The following is a 21,325-nucleotide window of genomic DNA, read 5'->3' as shown; positions in this document are numbered from 1 at the left end:
CCCTTGTGCTTGCCAGGGAAGCGCTTATTCCACTGAGCCATCTTCCCGGCCCCAAGTTGTGTTTCTCATGTCCTAACATGTTACTTGCTTATATCCCAGTGCATATTGCATCATGTATACAATTCTGCCTGTTTCCTTTTATATAGGGGCAAATACTGTTATTTATATAATTTTTTTTCTTACCATCAAAAAGTAAAAGTTGAATGATGGCATTTTTAGAATAATTAAATTGCATTAACATATCTACTGAATGCTTTATGCTGAATTTTAACAATTTTCATGTAATCAAAATAACTTTTTGGCTGTCATTTTTATAGCTTCTTTGACCTCCTTGTTTCTCAAGCTGTAGATCAGAGGGTTCAGCATGGGAATCACAGTGCCGTAGAACACGGAGGCCACTTTCATGTTCTCCTGAGCCTGCTCAGAAGGAGGCTGCAAGTACATGTAACACAGGGTTCCATAGAAGACGGTGACGGCTGTGAGGTGGGAGGCACAGGTGGAGAAGGCTTTCCTCCTTCCTGCAGCGGAAGACATCTTTAGGATGGCGGCCAGGATGCAGATGTAGGAGAAGATGACGACCGACACAGTGAACGTCAAGTTGAACCCCACGAAGACAACAAGCACTTTAAGATTGAGGTCAATGCTGGAACATGAAAGGGCAAGAATTGGGGGAACGTCACAGAAAAAGTGGTTGATGTTGATGGACTTACAGAAGGACAGGGAAAAGGTAAATCCTGTGTGTACACAGGAGTTTATTGATCCCATGAGATATGAGCCAGCTGCCAGCAGGGTGCAGACTGTTCGGGACATGATGATGGGGTAGCGAAGTGGCTTGCAGATGGCGACATAGCGGTCCACCGCCATAGCTGCCAGGAGGTAGCAGTCGCCAGTCGCAAATATCGCGTACACCAACAATTGGATTACGCACCCTACATACGATATGGATTTGTTGTCTACCACGAAGTTCTGGAGCATCTTGGGAGTGATGGCAGACGTGTAGCAGATGTCAACAAAGGCCAGATGTTGCAGGAAGAAGTACATGGGGGTCTGGAGTCTGGAGTCTGTGTGGATGAGCAGGATCATGCCAGTGTTGCCCACCATGGAGGTTGTGTAGATCACGAGAAATACAGTGAAGAGGGCCGGCTGGAGCTGCCGCTGACCTCCAAATCCCCACAGGTAGAATTCAGTCACCTCGGTGCCATTTCCTTGGGCCATAATTACCACATGTCTGGACAGGATGGGGAGAAGGAGCAGGAAATGAGAAGTCTTTTGGGATTCCTGAAATAACAAGTTCTTACATTTCACATCAGTGTTTTTGATTTTAACTTTTCTAGGAGACACAAAGAGATTTATTAGTTTTGATTTTTCAAATAAATTATTTCCTACTTTTTTTGAATGCATGCAACTTAAATTTCATAATGCTAAAAGTTCCTGGTAATATTGTTATGATTTGTAATGCTTTTGGCAAATAAGAGAAGTATAGATAAACACCTAAGTGGAATGTCTGAGTTTTACAGGACATGAATGCACTTATTGAGTTCTGATTTTTATAAGAAACACTGTGTAGTCTGGATTAAAATTCAAGTGAGAAACTAAATTTGTAGTATCCCCCCAGATTGAATCACATTTATCATATGCTGAGCACACGAGGTTCAATAACTATGGAGTTCTTAGTATGTGGTAGATACTAGTCCTCTATACAAAGACTTGCTAGCAAAGATTTTGCCCACTTAGTGAGTGGCCTTTCCTGTGGGTCATCTCCTTCACTGGGCAGAAGCCCTTTCTTTTGACGTGAGCCCACGTGTTGATTCCCAGTGCTCTATCTTGTGCTACTGCAGTCCTAGGCATGAGCTCTTTCTTGCATCGGAGGCTTCAATGTTTTCCTATGGTATCTTCCAGCATTTTCAAAGTGTCTGATTTTATATCTAGGTTTTTGATCACTTTGAGTAAGAGACAGGGATCTAGTTTTATGTTTTGCAGGTAAATACCCAACTTTCCCACCAGCATTTGTTAAGGAGCGTGTATTTTCTCCAGCTTATATTTCTGATCCATATATTAAAAACCAAAGAGCTGCAGGCACACGGAGTTGTGTTTGTGTTTTTTCTCCTATTCCACTGGTGGTTAATGATCCAGTGGCATGTTGGTTTTGTTGCTATGGTTTTTTGTTTTTTTTTTTTTAGGTAACTTGAAATCTGTTACTATGATAGCTGCAGAATTGTTTTTTGCTTTTTTACTCAGAATTGCTACAGATATTTTGAAAAGTGTTGTTCCTTATGTCTGAATTTCAGGGGAGAGTTTTTACTAAGAACCTCACCTACGTGTTGTGTGGGAAAGGTGAGCTGCGAAGACCCGCTTGCTGTCTATCTGAAGCGCGGGAGTCTCGGGCGTCCTGGGCTTCCTCGGTCCGCCTGAGCTGTGCTGCTCTCTGCAGGCCGCATGGGCCGGTTGGGTGGCCCTGCGGGCAGGCTCCCGGGCTCGGCGCGTTTTGTGTTGCTGCGGCACAGCGGTGGACTTGGCAATTCATCGACAAAACCTTGTGTGGCTCACTTCTGGGGCCGGGGGAGTGCGGCGAGCTGGGGGGCCGCAGCTGCACAGGCGAGCGAGGGGCTCCCTGCTGCCTTGTCCTGTGGGCAAAGGCCGAAGAGCCTGCGCAAGGAGGGCTCGGCTCACTTGCGTCACAAACCAGTTCTCGGGACAAATACCCTGTTCCTGTCCTAGCGGTAAGCGGTTTTGAGGGACCCGCCTCTTCTGGCCGCGCTCGGATTAATGTCCAGGGCATGCATTTCGGGGGCCACACCCTACGCCCCCATCCTCAGCAGTCCTTTCGCCAGACATGGGCTTCCTCACTGCACTTAATGTGACTGAGAATTTCTGGTGTTAGGATGCCAATGGACTATCCATTTCTGACGGAACTAAGCAAGAAAGGGGGATACAGAGGAAGGACCATTTTGTATCTATATAGGCAGAATAGTTGGGAGGGATGTGCAGCTGCTTTCGCTTAATTCAGTGAGGAGAGGGATTTGTGCTGGTAGCGTTTGGACAGGATGTTCTGTCTGCATCTTGTACTGTGGATGGCCGCTAAGAAGATAACAGTGTACAATGTGTTGGTTATTGAAACTGTCTTATTAATCAGTTTAGAAACTGTCTCATTCATAGTTGTTTCTCAATAAAATTAAAAAAAAAAAAAGAATTTCTGGTGTTCTATGCCACTGAGATTCGGGGATTTCTTTCCATAATATTATTGTTACTTTAAATGACGACCAGTCATACAATGCAGTAACCTTTTTAAAAGGCTTATACAGGGGCCGAGGAGATGGCTCAGTAGAGTAAGCACTTCCCTGGTAAGTGCAAGGGCCTGAGTTCAATCCCTGGTTCCAAAAAAAAAAAAAAAAAAAAAGGCTTATACGGAGGGCGGCGCAGGAGCAGCGCGAGCCCGAGTCCGCCGCAGGAAGCGCGGCTCTACCACGTCCGCGCCGCAGCTCTCTGAAGTGGGTGTGCGCCAGGGCCAGGAGGACGGCAGGCCTGACACAGCATGGACTGGGTAAGAGCCACCTAGAGGCCACTTACTGCTGTGACCCTTGGGGACCACTTATAATCTGGAGTGAGGATAAGACTCAAGGCCTCCTTGATGTACCAGTGTGGACATAAAAGCCTTCAGCTCACCTGTCACCTGCAGCAGAGGCGAGAGAAGGGCCCCTTGGGAGAGGCAGAAACTTCAACGAAGAAGGAGCGTCTTAGAAAACCCACAACCTCCCAAGTGTGTGTGTGTGTGTGTGTGTGTGTGTGTGTGTATGCACAAGGATACAGCATTGCTACTTTCACAAAGATAAATGCGAGAGTAATTACTGAAGCATGCTTGAAAGCCTTAAAATGGGCTATTACCTTCAGTTGGAATTCTATGATTATGTAATGACTATGTGTCGATAACATTCTTCATAGAATTTATGCATCTCGTACATAGAAACGATCACGGAATGGGAGAGGCCGTCCTTGCAGGAGAGGGGCAGGTGCACGCCGCGTCAGCGGGGAGCTCTTTTTCTTCCAGATCTTAGCTGGAAGCAGAGCTGCCCCTTCAAAGCGAAGGTCAGGAAGAGTGCGCCCTGCGCGGCGGGAGGGCAGCAAGCTCAGCCAGGCGTTGTTATCCGTTCATTCCAACTTCTTGAGAAACAAGCAGCCTGAGAGAACTTCAGTAATGCAGCGAGGGCCAGCGGCTCAGCGCGCTGATGAGCTAGAGTTGAGAATCTCCTTCCCATCACCTTCCTTGGGTGGGTGTGTTGGAAACCCGGCAGGGAGCCCTTTAGGGGAGTTCCACCCCATAGCGAGAAGTACTTTTGAGAGAAAGATAGCTGAGGAGAGGGGTATATTCAAAATGGAATCTTAACCGAGTTAAGAAAGTGGGATTTCATAGGTTCTGGCCCTTGTATGAATTGCTGAACTATTATGGTGGTCGTCTAATATGGCTGAAGCCCTTAAAGCAACAGCTTATTTTGGCAGAGACCACCTCCCCCTTCTTCTCCAACTCAGCCCAGGGTGCAATTTCCTTTCACCTTTCCTGCCACCTCAGGGAAGGCCCCAGTCAGCTCCTCAGGTGTATCTAAACATCCCCCTCAAGCCCCGCCCCTGGGAAAGGGCCATAAAAGCCTCAGCCTCCTTTTGTTCCAATCCAGAGAATTCTCTATTTTCCCAAATTCTCTCCATGTCCTCCAAGATAGTAAAGCCCCTTTCCCTTTATAATAAAGCCCCTTTCCCTTTTTCCTTCTGCCTGTTTCTCTGCTGCGACATGTGGTCAAAACCCAACAGAATTATCTTTGTCCTATCCATTTATTGTAATAGTTCAAATTCAAATTGAATTACATAACACGTGGGAAACCCTTTCACGGGCTGAAGGCCTCCTTTAACATCTCACTGATAGTGCCTGGATGCTGAGGGTCTGTGGACACAGTATGGGTTATTTTCTTTCCTCATTAAATGAGTTCTATAAAGGAAATGCTTCATGGCCAGCATATTTTGATATCCTTAATATACACTTTCCCCAGTGCTCTAGCACCTTCCGTTTCTTCTCGTGCGGCCCTGGCTGGAACTTGTTTCCTGCTAGTTCACAGAGATGAGAGACGAGACCTTTCCTCCTCCTCGCTGCCTTCTCTGTGAAATGGGAGTCGCAGAACCCATGAGGTGCTCCTTACGGCACTGTGCTCCTGTTTCTAGATACAAAGCTTCGGAAGTAAGTTTAAATAAATCACAGTAGATGCAGATTATGGATCAAGGCACCATCCAAAAGAGTGAGATGATAAAATAAAATGTGACGATGTCCAATTGTCAAAGTAGAAGGCAAGCTGTGGAATAAGGTTTAGACCTTGGGCCCTTTGAGAAATTAAGGTCTTATTCTCTGTGACATTGTTGCTTTCATTTTCTTTGTTGATTCATGAATGAAGAGTAGGTAAATACACATCAGGCTCCATCAGTATTGCATGTCAGTGTCTCAGGTGAGACTCTTAACTTATAAACGTTGTTCATTGCATTCTTTTTTTTGGTACTGGGACTTGAACTCAGGACCTCTTGCTTGCCAGGCAGGCATTTGTGACACTGAGCTACATCCCCTGCCTGCATTTTCCATTTACACTTAAAATTCATGACTCATTGTTTGTAAAGATTATTTTATGCTGTCACTGATATGGTCAGGCTTGAACCTGCTACTTTATATCTTTTTGTTTCCTGTTTGTCTTTTCTCTTTCTTATTTACTCTATTTCCCCTGTTCCTCTGTGAGTCATTTGAGCATTTTGTAGAATCATTTTGATTTATCTACAATAGTCTCAGTGTATTTTTGCATCATTATTTTAGCAGCTGCTGTAGGTATTACATGCATATAGTTGTATTTTGTCTGCTGATGTGGTACAAAAATCATTTACTTTTTTGTTCCTTTCTGTCTTGAAGTTTTAGGAAAACTGTCTTAAACATTTCCTCCAAGTATCTTGACAACCACTTCAAAGAGTGTTAGAAGTTTTCCTTCAACAAACATCATGTCTGGTTCAGGTCAGCTATTAGTCGCTAGGCAACCTTGTGTCATGTGTTACTAACTTTGTAAAAGTATAAATAAAGAACAGTTTTGTTGTGGAAAAAAAAAGAAAAAAAATATATGTATACACAAGATAGTCAGGATAGAAAGACCGCTACTTTCTCTTAGCCCATTGAGAAGAAAGGTTTGTACTAAAATTGTCTAGACGAGATATCATGTCTCTGTCTTGTTCTCTGAATAATTACTATGAAGACAACAATATGCAAAGTATAATTATTGTAGCTGTCCTACTAATCTTTTCTGAAACTGCTTATCTTTTTTCTCATTAAAATGAATAACCCCCCAAAAACCCCAACAACAACAACAACAACAATAACAACAACAAAAAAATTCAAATATAATGTAGCGCCTCGAATGAAAGTGAGTTGAATTTGTCTACATTTCCCTGGTATTTTATCTTTCCTTGTTCTAGAACCCCTTCCTTAACCCAAGGAGGAGAAAGAGTTTGGTAGAAAACATGTTTTTTTTTTTTTTTTGGTACTGGGGATTGAACTTAGAACCCTGCACTTGCCAGGTAGGCGCTTATTCTACTGAGCTATCTCCCAGCCCCAAAACATGGTATTTTATGGAGTGTACAAGAAAACCAATTAAGTATAATGATATTTTGTAAGTCAAAAAAGGAAGGAAAACATACCATCTAAACATTAATCATAATAGTGAAAGGATTTATCTATGAATATTATGTAAATAGGCTTTACAATGAGGAAAATTATTAGGCAAAGAGAAGAATACTTCACAATGCCAAAAGGGTTAATTCACCAAGAAGAAAAATAGTCACAAACATCAGAGCACCAGAATAGAGAGTGGCAATAAAGATAATGTAAAAACTACTAAAAATGAAGGTAGCAAAAGGAAATTCATGTTTCTAACTGGAGAACTCCGTATTCTTCTTTCTGTTATTAGTAGAATATTAAGACAGAATCAAGCAAAAATAACAATCTTAGCACTGTCAGTCAATAGGGTCTACACGACACTTAGAAAACAGCCTCCAGGCTGAGCACGGGTAAATGTAGCTTCAGGTAGGGCACACCGCACAGCAGAAAGAGTGGGTGCCAGCACAGAACAGGAGTAATGCAGATCATACACTGCCTGGCTTGTGGGCACACTGAAGTCAGCTAGAGGCTGATGCCAGGAAGAAGACAGAGAACTGCAGACTGGCAGAAGAAGCAACTCACTTCTGAAGAGTCCTTGGGCCAGAAAGGGGAACCAAAGGGTCCCCATGTTGACCTGAGTACAAGGGTAATGCAGGAAGCCTAAGTTGCTGGTGCCTCTGCAGCAGATCACCCAATGCTTCCATTAGGTAGCAGTCACCCATCAATTGCCTAAGCTCAAGCCAGCAAGAAACTAAGAAAGAAATAAAATACAACTAACACAGGCAGAAGAAAGGCGAAGTAGAGCTAGTGGTAAAAATTAATGAAATCCAATGGAGGAAAAATAAAGGAAAATATCAGTGAAACAAATAGCTGGTTTTGAACCTACTAGTAAGATTCACAAAGTTCTAGAATGTCTGTCAATGAAAGGTCCAAGTTATTAAACCAGGAATGAGTAGAGCGCTTTATGCCCGGCTAACACTGGAAGACAGATAGCGGAGTTCGGTGAACAGCTCACACAGAAGTTTGGTGACTTGAAAGAAGACCTCACAGTCTTTGAAAAGTAAAATGAAGTCCTTCCAATAACCCGATCCTGAAATTAATTATTCAAATATGCATCTGCTCAAGAAGTAAACTGCCGCCATAAATTGAAAAGGTCCTCTCAGAAATTATTGGCAGATTCAGAAAATCATCAGGATGAATTAAACACCATTTGGAAAGAGCATTTCTCTATTTTTCCTATGAATTGAGTGCCAGGATGAAAACAAAACTAGAGGCAGATAGTGTAGAAGGAAACCTACGGCCCAATATCACACTTGGCTGTACAAGAAAGAGAGCTTTTACAACATAGTAGACAATATGTTTTGGATACACACAGAAATTTCCTTAGCGTAGCCACGAAGGAGTCACTGCACTGGCCAAAAGCTTACTCAGGACATGAGCAGTAACAAATACAATGTTCCATATTTAAAATATAAAGAAAGAAATCTCAGGATTATATGTTCATGGAAAAAGGGATTTAATAAAATTGAGTACTGGTTTATGATTTTTAAGAAAAAGCTAAAAAAAACTAGGAGTAGAAGCCAGTGCCCCAGGTTGATGAAGAACACCCACGACAACTACCCTTGGTGGCTGGAGAGGGAAGGCTGTGTTCCAGGATCGCAGCAGGGAAGATGCCCCCTTTATCTCCTCTGTTTGTCACTGCTCGGGTAGACCCAGTCAGGGAAACAGTGGAAGGCAAGTGTTAAAAGCCACACATTTCAGAAAGGATGAAAAACAGCAGTCACTAATCGCAAATGCTGTGAAGGTCAGTTTATGACGAAGACACCAGGAACCTACCCACGTCACCTAGAGCTATTAAGTGACTTCTGCAAAGCAGAGAATGAGATGATTGTCAAGAAAGCAAGAACGACACACCCAAATGTTGCCCCAAAGGCCATGGGAGAGACCCCAGAGCAAATGCTTGAGTCATTCAGGAATGCCTTCCCTTTCTGACCCAGCCCCTCCCCCTCCCGGTAGGTCCAGCCCATCGCTGGAGGGGAGCTGAGTCCTCGTGTGGGGGAACACGCTGGGCGCCCTCTCACCTTCCGTTCTCCTGAACTCGCTGCCGTGAGACTCCAGCCCCACTGGACGTGGGACTGTCTTTATCTGTACTTGCACTGCGCTGGTCTCCAGGTCTCTTCGCAGCTGCTGCAGGCTGATTGCTCTCTAAGGTCTCTCTGGGAATTCACCCATCAGGCAGTTTGCAGCTGGGGCCTAAGGGATCCGTGGGCTCCTCCCCTCGAGAATCTGAGGCTCTAGGGGCTTAGAAGGAACGGCCGAAAGGAATGAGCACTTAACGATATTTGAATGAAAAAAATTAAGCTCTTTAGAGAGAACAAATAAAAAAGAATGTTTACTTCTTTTTCTACTGGGGGCGCTTATTTGTTACTCGCGCCATCCACTACACAGCTGCTGAGTTGAGCACTGCCACATTCACTTATTCACAGAAAATCTCCAGGAACTCTTGTGCCACAGTCTGAGGCCTTTGCTACCCCGCTCCTGGACCCACATGCTGAATCCTGCCGACCACTGTGTGGCTATTAGAAGACTGGGTGCCTTGGGGAGGTTTTTAAGAAATATTAATTAATTAATTAATTTATTTAGTAAAGGGTCTCTCATAGTGATACTCAGCTTCCCTACCACTGGGATTACAGGCATGTGGTGCCGCGGATTGAACCCAGGTCCTTGCGCTTGCCAGGTGGGAGCTTAGACACTGACTGAACTATCTCCCCAGCTCCTCCTCTTCCTCTTCCTTCCCATCTCCTTTTCCTTCCTTGTTCTCCTTGTCATCCTCCACGTCATCCTCCTTGTTCACATCCTCCTCCTCCTTGTCCTCCTCTTCCTCTTCCTCCTCCTCCTCCTTGTCCCTCTTCTTCTTCAATTAGATGAGGCCATACAAATGAAGCCATCATGAGCCGGGTTTGTGCCCACGTTAGCACCAGCACAGACTCGCTTTCCCTGCTAACTGTCTGCTGTATGAAGAGGAGAGGAGCGGTTCTTAGTCTGCGGCCAACTTTGACCTCTCTCACCAGAGCCTGGCTGTGCTGCTGCTCAGATCTCCCCTCCAGCCCTCAACTGGGAGAAATGAATTTCCCTTGTGTCACGTCACCCAGCCTATAATAATTTGTTACAGCAGCCAAAGATTACTAAGATAAAAATGTGCTGGAACCAAAGTGCTGATGGGCCAAAATATCTAAAGCTGTGAAGGCCTCACTGGACCTTAGCAAAGGGTAGAGAGAAGGGGAAGGAATTTTGAGGTGCTTTTGGGAAAAATCCTACAGTTTTGTAAATAGACTTCTAAAAGAGATTCATATCAACATAGAGGAAGAAAAGGGAGGTACAGAGAAAATTCTTTATTTCTAGAGATTACTGAAGACACCTTCAATAAAACTTTGATAGAGACAGGAATAGCAAAGTTGCTCCTGGTTTGGGACCCTTTGTCCTAATGCACCTGCAGGGCAGTGTAGGGAGCCAAAGTGGCTCATTCTTGAGTGTGAGTGTCCCATAGCACTCACTTTCCAGGAACCCACCAATGCTTTACTTCTGTCTCTCCTCTTTGGACTAAGGATGTCTTACCCTTGCTTGTCCTGCACTGTGTGCACGAAGCTTGTGACTTGCTTGGGTTCAGAGGTTCCAGGTGGGGAAGAATTTTACTGAGAACAAACATGCTTTCATCCATATCTTGCCTACAGGTTGCTTAGCCAAGACTTTAGACTTCAGACTTCACAGTAGATAGTGGGATAAGTTTGAATTCAGGGATTGTTAGAACTAAAGGAATGCATTGTGTGGAGGGGAGATGATACACAGGGACTCAGAAGCAGAATGTTGTGGGTTTCACTTTTGTGATGCCCATGGTGAAGTCTTAGCACATTTCTCATAGTTTAAGTAGAGTTGCAAAATAAAAGTAGCTATCTTTGATCATGACTGACCTCAAATTTTGATTGAAGGTTGGAGCTCTCAGAGGCAAATTTATAAAAAGTGGCAGGAGCCAGTGGGGAACGTGGGCTGTCGGGAGTACAGAAGAGCTTGCTCCATGGGAAGTGGCTGCTGTACCTGTCACTTGGTGGCCACATTGGTGCTTTCCATGTGTACACTTCGCTCAATTGCTTATGTCTACAGAGATTCAATGATTTCAATTTTTATAGCAATAATATGCAATATTATTATAGTGATAATATACAAGTATATGGCAGGATGAACCATGTTTCTATCATATCATGGTGTCAGCTGATAATTCACTCTGAGTAGACATCTACCATTGTGCGATATGCTATGAAAATGGCCATGAGTACGTTCCTCCATCATGTGGGCACCACTGTAATGTGAAATGCCATCTGAGGGTTCTCACTCTGCATTTGAATCTGAATGGCATCTTCTGGTGTTCTCTAGTCTAACATGATCTGCCTGAATATAAATGACCAATGTGCCTTTTGCTAATGAATGCCTATTGATATGTTTTTAGATCCATCTATTTCTAGATCATCTTTATTGAAGATAGGCATTTTTTTAGTAGCTCCCATTCCTAGATAAGAAAATGATGACATCAGAGTAAAGCAACTAACTCTGATGACAGAGACGTGATTTCAAATGATACAAAGTATTGCACAGATGGGAATATTGGGTAAAGAGGATAGCTTGAGTCCTGAGATAATTTCCAAGGTAATAAGTTCATTTAACGATCAGTGTTGCATAAAAACTTGAATTACGCTTACAAAAGAGTTCACTTTAGACAATTGGGGAACATATTTAACTATTGGGGAAATAATGAAGTTCAATTTTTATATTAATTGTATACAAGTACTATTTTGTTACCTAGTAAAAACATACTTGAGAAATATTTGAAGTAATGTTTTATAAGGTTTATATGCATGCCTTAACATTTTAAATGGACCACATAAGACCTTTCCATAAAGAAGTAAGGTATGTTCTCAAACAATATTCCAGGGGAAGTAGAGTCTCAGAAGAGCATTTTAAACATTTCACACACCATGAGATCTTACATTTGAATGGGGGGAAATCCTTCTTTAAGAGCTGAAGGCTTTCTATCTTAGAATTGCTAAACTGTGGCGATACATCTCTATCAGAGGGTGTGATGCACCAAATGTTAGCAATTCTGACCCAATGTGAAGAATTTTTTCCCTATCATTTTCACAGCTTCTTTGACCTCTTTGTTTCTCAAGCTGTAGATCAGAGGGTTCAGCATGGGGATGACAATACCATAGAACACGGAGGCCACTTTCATGTTCTCCTGAGCCTGCTCAGAAGGAGGCTGCAAGTACATGTATGAAAGGGTTCCATAGAAGATGGTGACAGCTGTGAGGTGGGAGGCACAGGTGGAGAAGGTCTTCTTCCTCCCCGCAGCAGAAGGCATCTTTAGGATGGCGGCCAGGATGCAGATGTAGGAGAAGATGACGACCGACACAGTGAATGTCAAGTTGAACCCTACGAAGGCCAAAATTAACAAGAAATTGATGTCAGTGTTGGAGCATGAAAGGTTGATCACTGGGGGGATATCACAGAAAAAGTGGTTGATATTGGACTTACAAAAGGACAAGGAAAATGTAAAGCCTGTGTGTACAGAGGCATTCAGTGACCCCATAAGATATGAGCCAGCTATCAGCAGGACACAAACTGTTCGGGACATGATGATGGGGTAGCGAAGTGGCTTACAGATGGCGACATAGCGGTCCACTGCCATAGCTGCCAGGATGTAGCAGTCGCTGGTCGCAAATATCGCGTACACCAATAATTGCACTAGGCAGCCCCCAAATGTTACAGATTTATCGTCTACCACGAAGTTCTGGAGCATCTTGGGAGTGATGGCAGACGTGTAGCAGATGTCAACAAAGGCCAGATGTTGCAGGAAGAAGTACATGGGGGTCTGGAGTCTGGAGTCTGTGTGGATGAGCAGGATCATGCCAGTGTTGCCCACCATGGAGGTCGTGTAGATCACAAGAAATACAGTGAAGAGGGCCGGCTGGAGCTGCCGCTGACCTCCAAATCCCCACAGGTAGAATTCAGTCACCTCAGTTCCATTCCAATATTTCATGGCTACAAATTCTGGGAAGACCAAGAAAAGATAGGAAATTTTTGTTTTTGACTTCTTGAAGTGAAAGGATTCTTACATTTCCTGTCACTGTTAGATTTTGATGTGCCTGAGAAAGACTCACAATTGGATTTGTTGCTGTCCAGATACCATGTTTTACACTATTTTAAGAAGCTACTCTCACTAATCTAGAGGGAAAGTCTTAGACTAATCCCTGGTATTTGGGTAGTGATTTTCAAGAGCGTCAGTGACCAGAATTCCGGATGTGCCCTGTGACTGTAATTTGGGTCTCATGGATGATCTGCTCAAAATAAATAAAATGTGTACACACCAAAAAAAAAAGAAGCTACTGGATAAACAATATATTAAAAGGGTTGCATTTCTCCATGATAGGATGCACACACCTATATTTGTCTCAGACAACATTCAGATATGATTTTTTACCTTTCCAGAAATGTACAGCAGGTTTTAGCTACTTGCTGTTTTAATCATTTGATTTGGGTTGAAGTGCTTGAAAGCAGCAGAAGTCATAGGAGCCTTAAGCGCTTGCCGCATTCTGCTCACGGCCCACACCTGTGGTGGCTTCCTAGCGCCTTTGTTCCAGCAGGTCTTCTGAACTCCTACTGGAGGATTTCAGGTCACAAATAAGACACTCCTCATTTCACATAAATGTATGAGAAAGGGACTTGCTTACATTTCCCATGGCGTGGCTTTGCCTTTTATTTGTTACATAGCTTACAGAAAGTCATGTGTTACCACTTTGATCCCTACATAACAATAGCTTTAGAAATCCCAACTGCCCTTGAGTTTTTGTCTGAGTTAGGCTTGCCCCATATCTGCTTAGGTGTACATCTGACAAGTCTTCTTGCACAATTCCTTCATGTAACATAAACCCTCAAGCTCTCCAAGAGCTGCTCCTTCTGGTGTAGCATAGACCCTTCCCCTGAGATGACATAGCTCGGCGCCCACCAGTGTGTGTGTTTTTCTTCTGGGGACAGAGCGAGGCACTCTTCCAGCCAAGCTTGCGTGGGGTCGTGGCATTGTGTTCTGACCAGTGGAGAACAGGCTGAGGTAATGCGGGCTCCACTGAGCCCTGAACCAGCCCCTGCTTCCATGCAAACTGGACCCCTATACCTTTCTATCCCTTTTCTTCACTATCTGTTAGTTGAATACTGACTTCAGGAAGATTTTGACAGCCATATGTCTTGGTTACCAGATAATACAGGGCAAAAAGTGGAAAATTTGAATTTCAGATCCACAGCAACATAGTCTTTTAGTAGAACCATGGTCTATACTTGGCATGGGACATGCTAAAATAAACACTTGTTTTCTGTTTATGTGCAAATGTGACTCTGCCGGGTGTGCTGCTTCATCTTTAAAACATGATGACACAGCTCTGTGGCTCATTACTCTCCCTCTAGGGCTAAACTCCTGAATGGCCCTGTGGGCAGCATCCTTTCCTTGCCCTTCTTGCCTTTGCTATGATAGCACAGATACAGAAAACAGGCCATGCTCCTACAGGGGCTGCACCCTCCAGGGCAGTGTGGGAGGGCGCGAGAAGCACAGGGGCAGAAGGGCCGCACCTGCTTCCATGACAAGTGCGGCATTTGTCACAGTGACGCCATTGGCCAGCCATGGAAACAGAGCCTGGTGTCCTAGTCACCCCTAATTACAGCTGCTGCCTCCAGCACCACAGCCTGGGTGATGATATTTATACAGGTGAATTTGGGGGACCCGTTTCATCCACAGGGGTCCTCCCAGCAGCAGTGCCCTTCCTCCCCAGAATTTGATGTGACTGAGAATTTCTGCTGTTACACCTGGATGAGAATTAGATGCTTTGCCTCTTAGGATGCTTAGTCTTATTTAAGCAACTTCATAATATTGTGGTGTAGAGTTTTTAATTAAAAGACTTAAATAAAAACATGACAACACTATGAGTTTTTTTCCTAGAAAGGTGGTTGGTGGTTGATTACTGAGTTTTGAGACCCAATATGACCAAGTACAGATTCAGTGACAGGGAAGCTTCAGAAGAGCCCTGTTAATCCTGCAGTGTCCCTTGAATGCAGAGGAATGGTATTGACAGGTGCACTGTGGGTGCAGAAGGGGCTCCTGGAAGGACGGGGACTAGCTGAGATTCCCAGGGAAGCACCAGAGCGTGTCGCCCAGGTAAGCCACCAGGTGCCTGTGACACTGGTGCATCCTTGGCTCATCATTGTGAGCTTAGAGAAAAGCTCAGCTGATGCCTAGGGAGACAGAGGAAGGCTATGGTCAGGATGTGGAGATTCCAGGGGAGCAGGCACAGCTCCCCAACAAAGCGCTCTCTCTCTCTCTCTCTCTCTCTCTCTCTCTCTCTCTCTCTCTCCTCTATATTATTACTTTTGTAGACTACAATGGGGAATGCAATTAGAGAAGAATATCTGTATGAAAATTTGCTAATTAGGTCAATTTGGAACAATAGGTGTAAACACAAGGCAGAATGACTGTACACAGAATTTCCTACATTTTCTAGGTGTAAATATCATGGAGTAGCAGAGCTTGCATCTGGAGGAGCAGAAACCTCAGGACAGTCAGCAGGGGACCCTCTGTGCCTGCATCAGTGACTCTGAGGGGAGGGCCAGGAAGATTGCACCTTTCTCCTTGGGCAAATCACATGCCAAGCCAGCTGTGGAAACTCCTCAGGAAGCGGTGTGGGGAAGCTTCAGAAAGGGGGCCAGCCCCTCTTGTCCTCAGTCCCCAATGAGTGTTTTGAAGAAATAAGCTCTGGCAAGGCCCATCCTCAGTCAGTTACTTTGGAAAAGAGATGAAGCAGCGTCCACTGAAGGAGGCTTCCATGGAATGTGGAAAAGCTGGCAGCACAGGGAGCCCGGGAGGTCAGGGGCCTTTGAAACTGGAATTGTGAGGGAGGGATTTGCCGTGACAGTTTCCCTTTCATTGTTCTGAATTCAAATCAAGCCATATACAACTTTGGAGACCCTTCCCAGGGGCAGAGAAGAAGCTTCCCCAGTCATCTCATGGGCGGGGTCTGCCTGCTGGGCCAACCTGGGCCGTTTTGTCTCAAGGTTTTGGAGGTATTTCCTCATCACACCAGTGCTATGGAGGGAAAGACACACTCCTGCAACACAGCAGATACCCGGACACAGCCTTAGAGCAGCACTCCTGAGGCCTCGTTACTCTTACGTACATTGTGTGTTAGCTTATGAAACACTTGGTATCAATGTGGCATTTTGCTACAGGCCTGTAACCTCCAATTACCCCCCTCCTAGCTCCCCTACCCGTCTTCCTTCCTCTTGTAGGAATAATCTCCTGAGCCTTCATTTTATTCATCTGGGGTAGAGAAAGGAGCCTGGTAGCCTCATGCTTGCATTCAAGTCCTGTCAGTTATGGAGACAAAGGACCACACGCTAGTGGGTCACTCTTTCCTCTACAGGTGTCACAGCAGCCAGTTAAAAGTTCATTCCCAATGATGCAGCTACATTTCTAAAAAATAACTTGGGAGCATGTTTAGAAGCTTCACAGCAGAACAGTGCTGTGCATAAGCACACAGACTGAAATGTGAGCTAACGTGAGTCGCTGTGGTATGGCTGCCACGTGGTGCTGTCCCAAGTGACAGCCAAGTGTAGAGTCCCACCTAGAGCATGGGCCCTTCCCACAGTCGGACTCACTCTGTCTTCCTCTTCCTCCTTCTCTATTCATAGATAAAGCTGAGACATGATGCACAACTCTTTATAATTATCCATGGCTGTGGCTTGACAGAGAACCTTATGACTTAGACTCTACAAACTTTGTTATTTGATTTTCAGTTTTATACTTGGAATTCATAACTCTTATTCTTTTTAGACGAAGAAACTGTACTTCTTACATTAGGACGCTAAGCTAAGGCTTGAATATATACTATTTTATTTTTTGCTCTCTGTACAGTTTGTTCTGTGTGTTGTTTCTTTGCTTTCTTTTCCTGGGAAAAGAAAATGTCACTTGAACATTTCTTTTTTTTCATTTTATGTATTTGGCACAGGGTCTCACTATGCAGCTCGGACTCATAGAGATCCTCCTGTTGTCAGCCTCACCAGCACTGGGATTACAGGCGTGCACCACCACGCTCAGCCTCTATTACCACCTTAGTGTGCCCAGCAGTGGGGCCGGTGTGCTGTGCGGGACCAGGAATCAAACCCTGGTCCCTGAGCTTGCCAGAGCAGGTATGTAGTCCACTGAGCTATTTTTCTGGCCCTACTTTTTAAGAATCTATTTTCATTTATCTACATCATTTTTAGTATATATCTTTTTGTAGCCTTTTTGTGTGTGATCACTGTGTTACGCACATAATGACTGCATTTTACCCACCTAGGTTAGACAGAAACTTTCTTTCTTTTTTCATCACTTCCTTTCTTCTATTTGAAATATGATTATCATAAGTATTTCCTCCATTCACATTAAGAACAAAGAGTGTTAAAAGATACTCTGCGCCAGTTCAACATAATTCAGCAAACTCCAAGGAAAAGGGAGAGCATGCATTTATCTACATTGTTTTGAAGTTCTCAGGCTGTTTCATTTCTCCTATTCTAAGGTTTCTTATTTTGATTGAGTTAAAACAAAGAGTTCTCACAGCAGATAAAGAATATTATGCTATTACCTATTGTGTGCAAGAAAGTCCTATCAAATATAGTAATATTTGCAGGTCAAAAGAAAAGAGAGACGTAGATAGACCATGCAAGTCTCGGTTGAAAGATAAAAAGATAACTATCTAATATCAGATGAAGAAGACTTCACAGCAGAGAAAATTATTGGGGAGAGTGAAGAGAGAAAGAGACACAGAGAGAGAGGGAGAGGGAGGAAGAGAGAGGAGAGAGGGAGAGGGAGAGATGGAGAGAGACAGAGACAGAGAGGGAGAGAGAGGGAGGAGAGAGGGAGGGAGCGGGGAGGGAGAGTATTTTCCCAGGAAGAAACAGCAATAGCCATTCTAAACCTGTGAGCAGCAAACTGGAGGACTGTAATAAATATGAAGGAAAAACTGGTCAGAACGAGGGGTGAACAAACAGTTGAAAATTATAATTGGAGAATCCAGCCATGGTCTCTCAGTTGCCAATAGAACGAGTAGAAAATCAGCCAATATAAAGAACTAAACACCTCCAACCAGGCCGTTATGTGATATCTATGGATCACTTTCACGTGAGCAGAGTATACATTTTTTGAGTCTGCAAAAATATATATCGGGGCAGCCAAATAGCTCAGTGGATTAAAGTGCCTGCAAGCAGGCACAGGGGCCGGGGTTCGATCCCTGGGCCTGCCATGCCGGTCCCAAGGTCCAGGGCACACTGAGATGGCAACTGAGACTGGGCGTGGTGGTGTGTGCCTGTAATCCCAGCACTTGGGAGGCTGTAAACAGGCGGATCACTAGGAGTCTGATCTATAGTGAGACCCTGAACACCCTGTAGACCCTTCATATATATATATATGGATAGACCATCTCCTGCAGCATTGAAGTTCTCTATCAGCTGAAAATATTTGAACTGATACAGCGCATGCACCCTGAACGCACTAAACCCTGACTGAAGGCCAATAACAGGAACAGAGCCAGAAACTCTCTTGCAAGAGGCAAAAAGGGAGTCCTAATTCCTAAATAATAAATCAGCATGATCAGTCAGGAAAATAGCTGTTTCTTAAAAACTCTAAATTGGCACTACGTTGCCTAGTTTGTGACTTCTACAAATCCTGTTTGCACTCAATGTATGCTTACGCCAAAACGGGTAAATGGATATTTACATCAGTTTATGGATGAAATTCTACTTAGAAATGAAGAGGAACAAACTCCAGCATAGCTGGGTGGATCTCACCCTTGTGTTGAGTCCTGAAAGCGCTGGCTTTCCAAAGGTCACGCACTGAGCGACCATTTGTACGACCTCACAACGGCAAGGCTGAGCAGACAGCACTGAGCGACTGTGGGGGACGGGGGGAGTGGTAGGTGGGGGGCTGTCCATACGGAGTCTTGCGGAAGACCTCTGTGGGATCTGTCACCCGTGGGGGCACAGGTCACATTCGATTGTCACGGTGGATCCAGGAAGGCACACACGTGGGATGAGGACCCAGAGCCACGCACACCGTGCCAACGTCAACACCCGGGTTCTGGTGTCGCAGAGGAATTGCATGGGACCGAACTGTCCAGGGAAAATGGGGTGAAAGGTCCCCAAGAGCCCTTTGTATTAGCACTGTAACTTCCTGCGAGTCTGAAGGACTTCAAAGGAAAGAGGAGGATAAAAATACAGAGGAAAAAATACAGGCTGTTTTGAATCAGCGAGTAGACCGAGCCAGCAAGTGCATTTTAAGCTCCCCGCACAGGAGCGGCGCTGCCTCGGACCGGTCCTAATCCCGGCAGATGTTCATCCCGCAGAAGGCAGGGGATGCTGATTAGTTGGTTGACTCGTTCAGCTACGTTCCTTTCACTCACCGTCTTGTTCCTTCCCCCTCTTTCCCAGGCAAGCCTCACCCTTTACTGCTTTCCCATCACCTGTGACGAGGGGTGCTGGTGGGGGCTCCTCCCGGCCTTGGGGGGCAGGCTGGACTCTCACCCTCTGCTCTCCGGGCTCCTGCAGGGCGTCCCGGAGACACAGCTGGTGTGAACAGCGGGATTTGCTTGTCTTACTCGCTCTGCTCTGCAGGTTCGCAGGGCAGGCAGGCTCCTGAGGTCTCTTGGTGGCTCCTCCCCATCAGGGAGCTGATAGCTGCAGCCTAGGGACTCTGGTGCGCTCCCCCGAGGGCCCAAGGATCCAGAGGCTGAGATGGGACGTACCCAGAGCTCATCTGCTATTCTCTGCTGAAGAAAAAAGAAAAGCTTCCTAATGGGAACACGGTTCATTATTCTTGTACTGCCCGTAGAGACTGTTCGCTTGAGTTTTGAGGGCTGCTTAACAATTTCATTCTTTGCTTGCTCTGCCCTCCCCCTGGGGCTTCTGTGGTCCCAATCCCCTGGCGCTCTCCTTCCATACCTTCCTTCTGTTTTTTTTTGTCTTTTTTGAGACCGGGTCTCCCTATGCAGTTTAAGCTGGCCTTAAGCTCACTTTGTAGCCCATGCTGCTCTGGAACTTTGAATAATCCTGCCTAAGCCTCCAAGTGCTGGGATTATAGGCATGCACCACCACATCCAGCCCTTCCTTCCTTCCTTCCTTCCTTCCTTCCTTCCTTCCTTTCTTTCTTTTCTTTCTTTCTTCTTTTTCTTTCTCTCTTTCTGCATTTGGTATAGGGTCTCACTACGCATCTCAAATGCATAGTGACCCTCCTGTTTTCAGCCTCTCTAGGACTAGGCTTGCAGGTGCATGCCACTATGCCTGGTCTTGGTGGCTGACTCAGCACATTCAGGGGTGGCGCAATACATGGTGCCAGGGATCGAACCCCAGTCCCTCTGCTTGGCTAAGTGGGCCCTTAGTGTGCTGAGCTATCTTGCCAGCCCCACCTTTTTTATTTCTTCTAAAAGAAGTCTTATATTGAGCTTGAAAATACCCTGATCCTTATATTCCTTGTTCCATCCCTGCCACAAATGAGATTGTGTCACTCATAGTTCTTAGCAACTTGCTTTATCAACTTCATATTTCTGGGCGACCCATCGAGAGCAGTAAGAAAAGAGACGTCTCACGCTCTCTGGTGGCTGGCTTGTGTTTTGTGAGGCGACTGCATTTCTGAATGTTTGAATCAGACCCACTCCTGCACTGGTGGGTGTTGATACAGTTATCAGTCTTGTACCAATAGAGACAACGTTTTGTTAAATATTTTTGATTACGATGTCTGCAGGATGTGAAGGCGTTCTGGAAAGAAAGCTCTGCTTCTGGGGTGACTGTGGCCACTGTGACTCTGACTGGGCCCTGCCCTTCCGGAGAGGTGCTGGCATCTTGGCATTTTGCACATCTCGTGACCATTTCTACAAATGTTATACACTTTATGTCATGACATTGGCATCAAACATCATTATGCCTGGAAAACAGCACTCTTTGGTCTTGCTTGTCTTAATGAGGTCATCTTCATGTGTTTCTGAGATCCATTATTATTTTATTCTCTGTGAATTATGTGGTATATGTGTTGCTCTCTTAAAAAGTATTTTGCTCTCAAATTGATATTTTAGCTAAGTACTCTTCTTTAGAAGAATTAAAATATTTTCTAATATTTCATTTCATGTTTTTGTCATGCACAATAATACCTTGATTTTAATGTAGCAAATATGCTTTGTGTTTTGTGCCATATTTATAAAGGCATTCATTCTATATGTTTGAAAAGAAAGTTGTATTTTTAATTTTATTGTTTTTACTTTTTAATTTCTTTTTGGTACTGGGGATCAAACTCACGTTCTTGCTCTAGCTAGGCAGGTGGGTGCTTACACCACTGAGCTATCTCTCCATCCCTACAGTTTATTTTAAAATCAAATCATTGAGTCATTTTGAATTTATGTTTATGTTGTGTGTGTTATGCTTTCACTTTTGCCAACTGTAGTCATGACTTTAATGACATTTGCTTGCGTAATTCATCTGTGTCCCGTGGCTGCCTTCTCAGCATGATCACGTGATGAGCCCTCCTATGTAGTTGGACCTAGTTCT

At 44.6% G+C, this 21,325-nt stretch overlaps 2 protein-coding genes across 2 annotated transcripts; both read right to left on the bottom strand.

Annotated features, from left to right (window-relative positions):
* Positions 1-285: 285 nt before the first annotated feature.
* Positions 286-1,215, bottom strand: LOC101592516 (putative olfactory receptor 5AK3). The gene has a single exon (XM_004645764.2). It carries the CDS (start codon positions 1,213-1,215, stop codon positions 286-288), a length of 930 nt encoding a protein of 309 aa, XP_004645821.1.
* A 10,519-nt stretch (positions 1,216-11,734) lies between these two features.
* Positions 11,735-18,574, bottom strand: LOC101588984 (putative olfactory receptor 5AK3). Its single transcript, XM_023706111.1, has 3 exons — positions 18,556-18,574; positions 12,377-12,766; positions 11,735-12,148 (listed from the first exon to the last, which is right to left on the bottom strand). Exons 2-3 carry the CDS (start codon positions 12,753-12,755, stop codon positions 11,811-11,813), a joined length of 717 nt encoding a protein of 238 aa, XP_023561879.1. The 5' UTR covers positions 12,756-12,766; positions 18,556-18,574; the 3' UTR covers positions 11,735-11,810.
* Positions 18,575-21,325: the final 2,751 nt, after the last annotated feature.

Source organism: Octodon degus, unplaced genomic scaffold, assembly GCF_000260255.1.
Source record: "Octodon degus isolate 3935 unplaced genomic scaffold, OctDeg1.0 scaffold00239, whole genome shotgun sequence".
Lineage (NCBI taxonomy): Eukaryota > Metazoa > Chordata > Mammalia > Rodentia > Octodontidae > Octodon > Octodon degus.
Note: the sequence above shows the minus strand (reverse complement) of the source record. Positions and strands in the feature narration are given on the sequence as shown.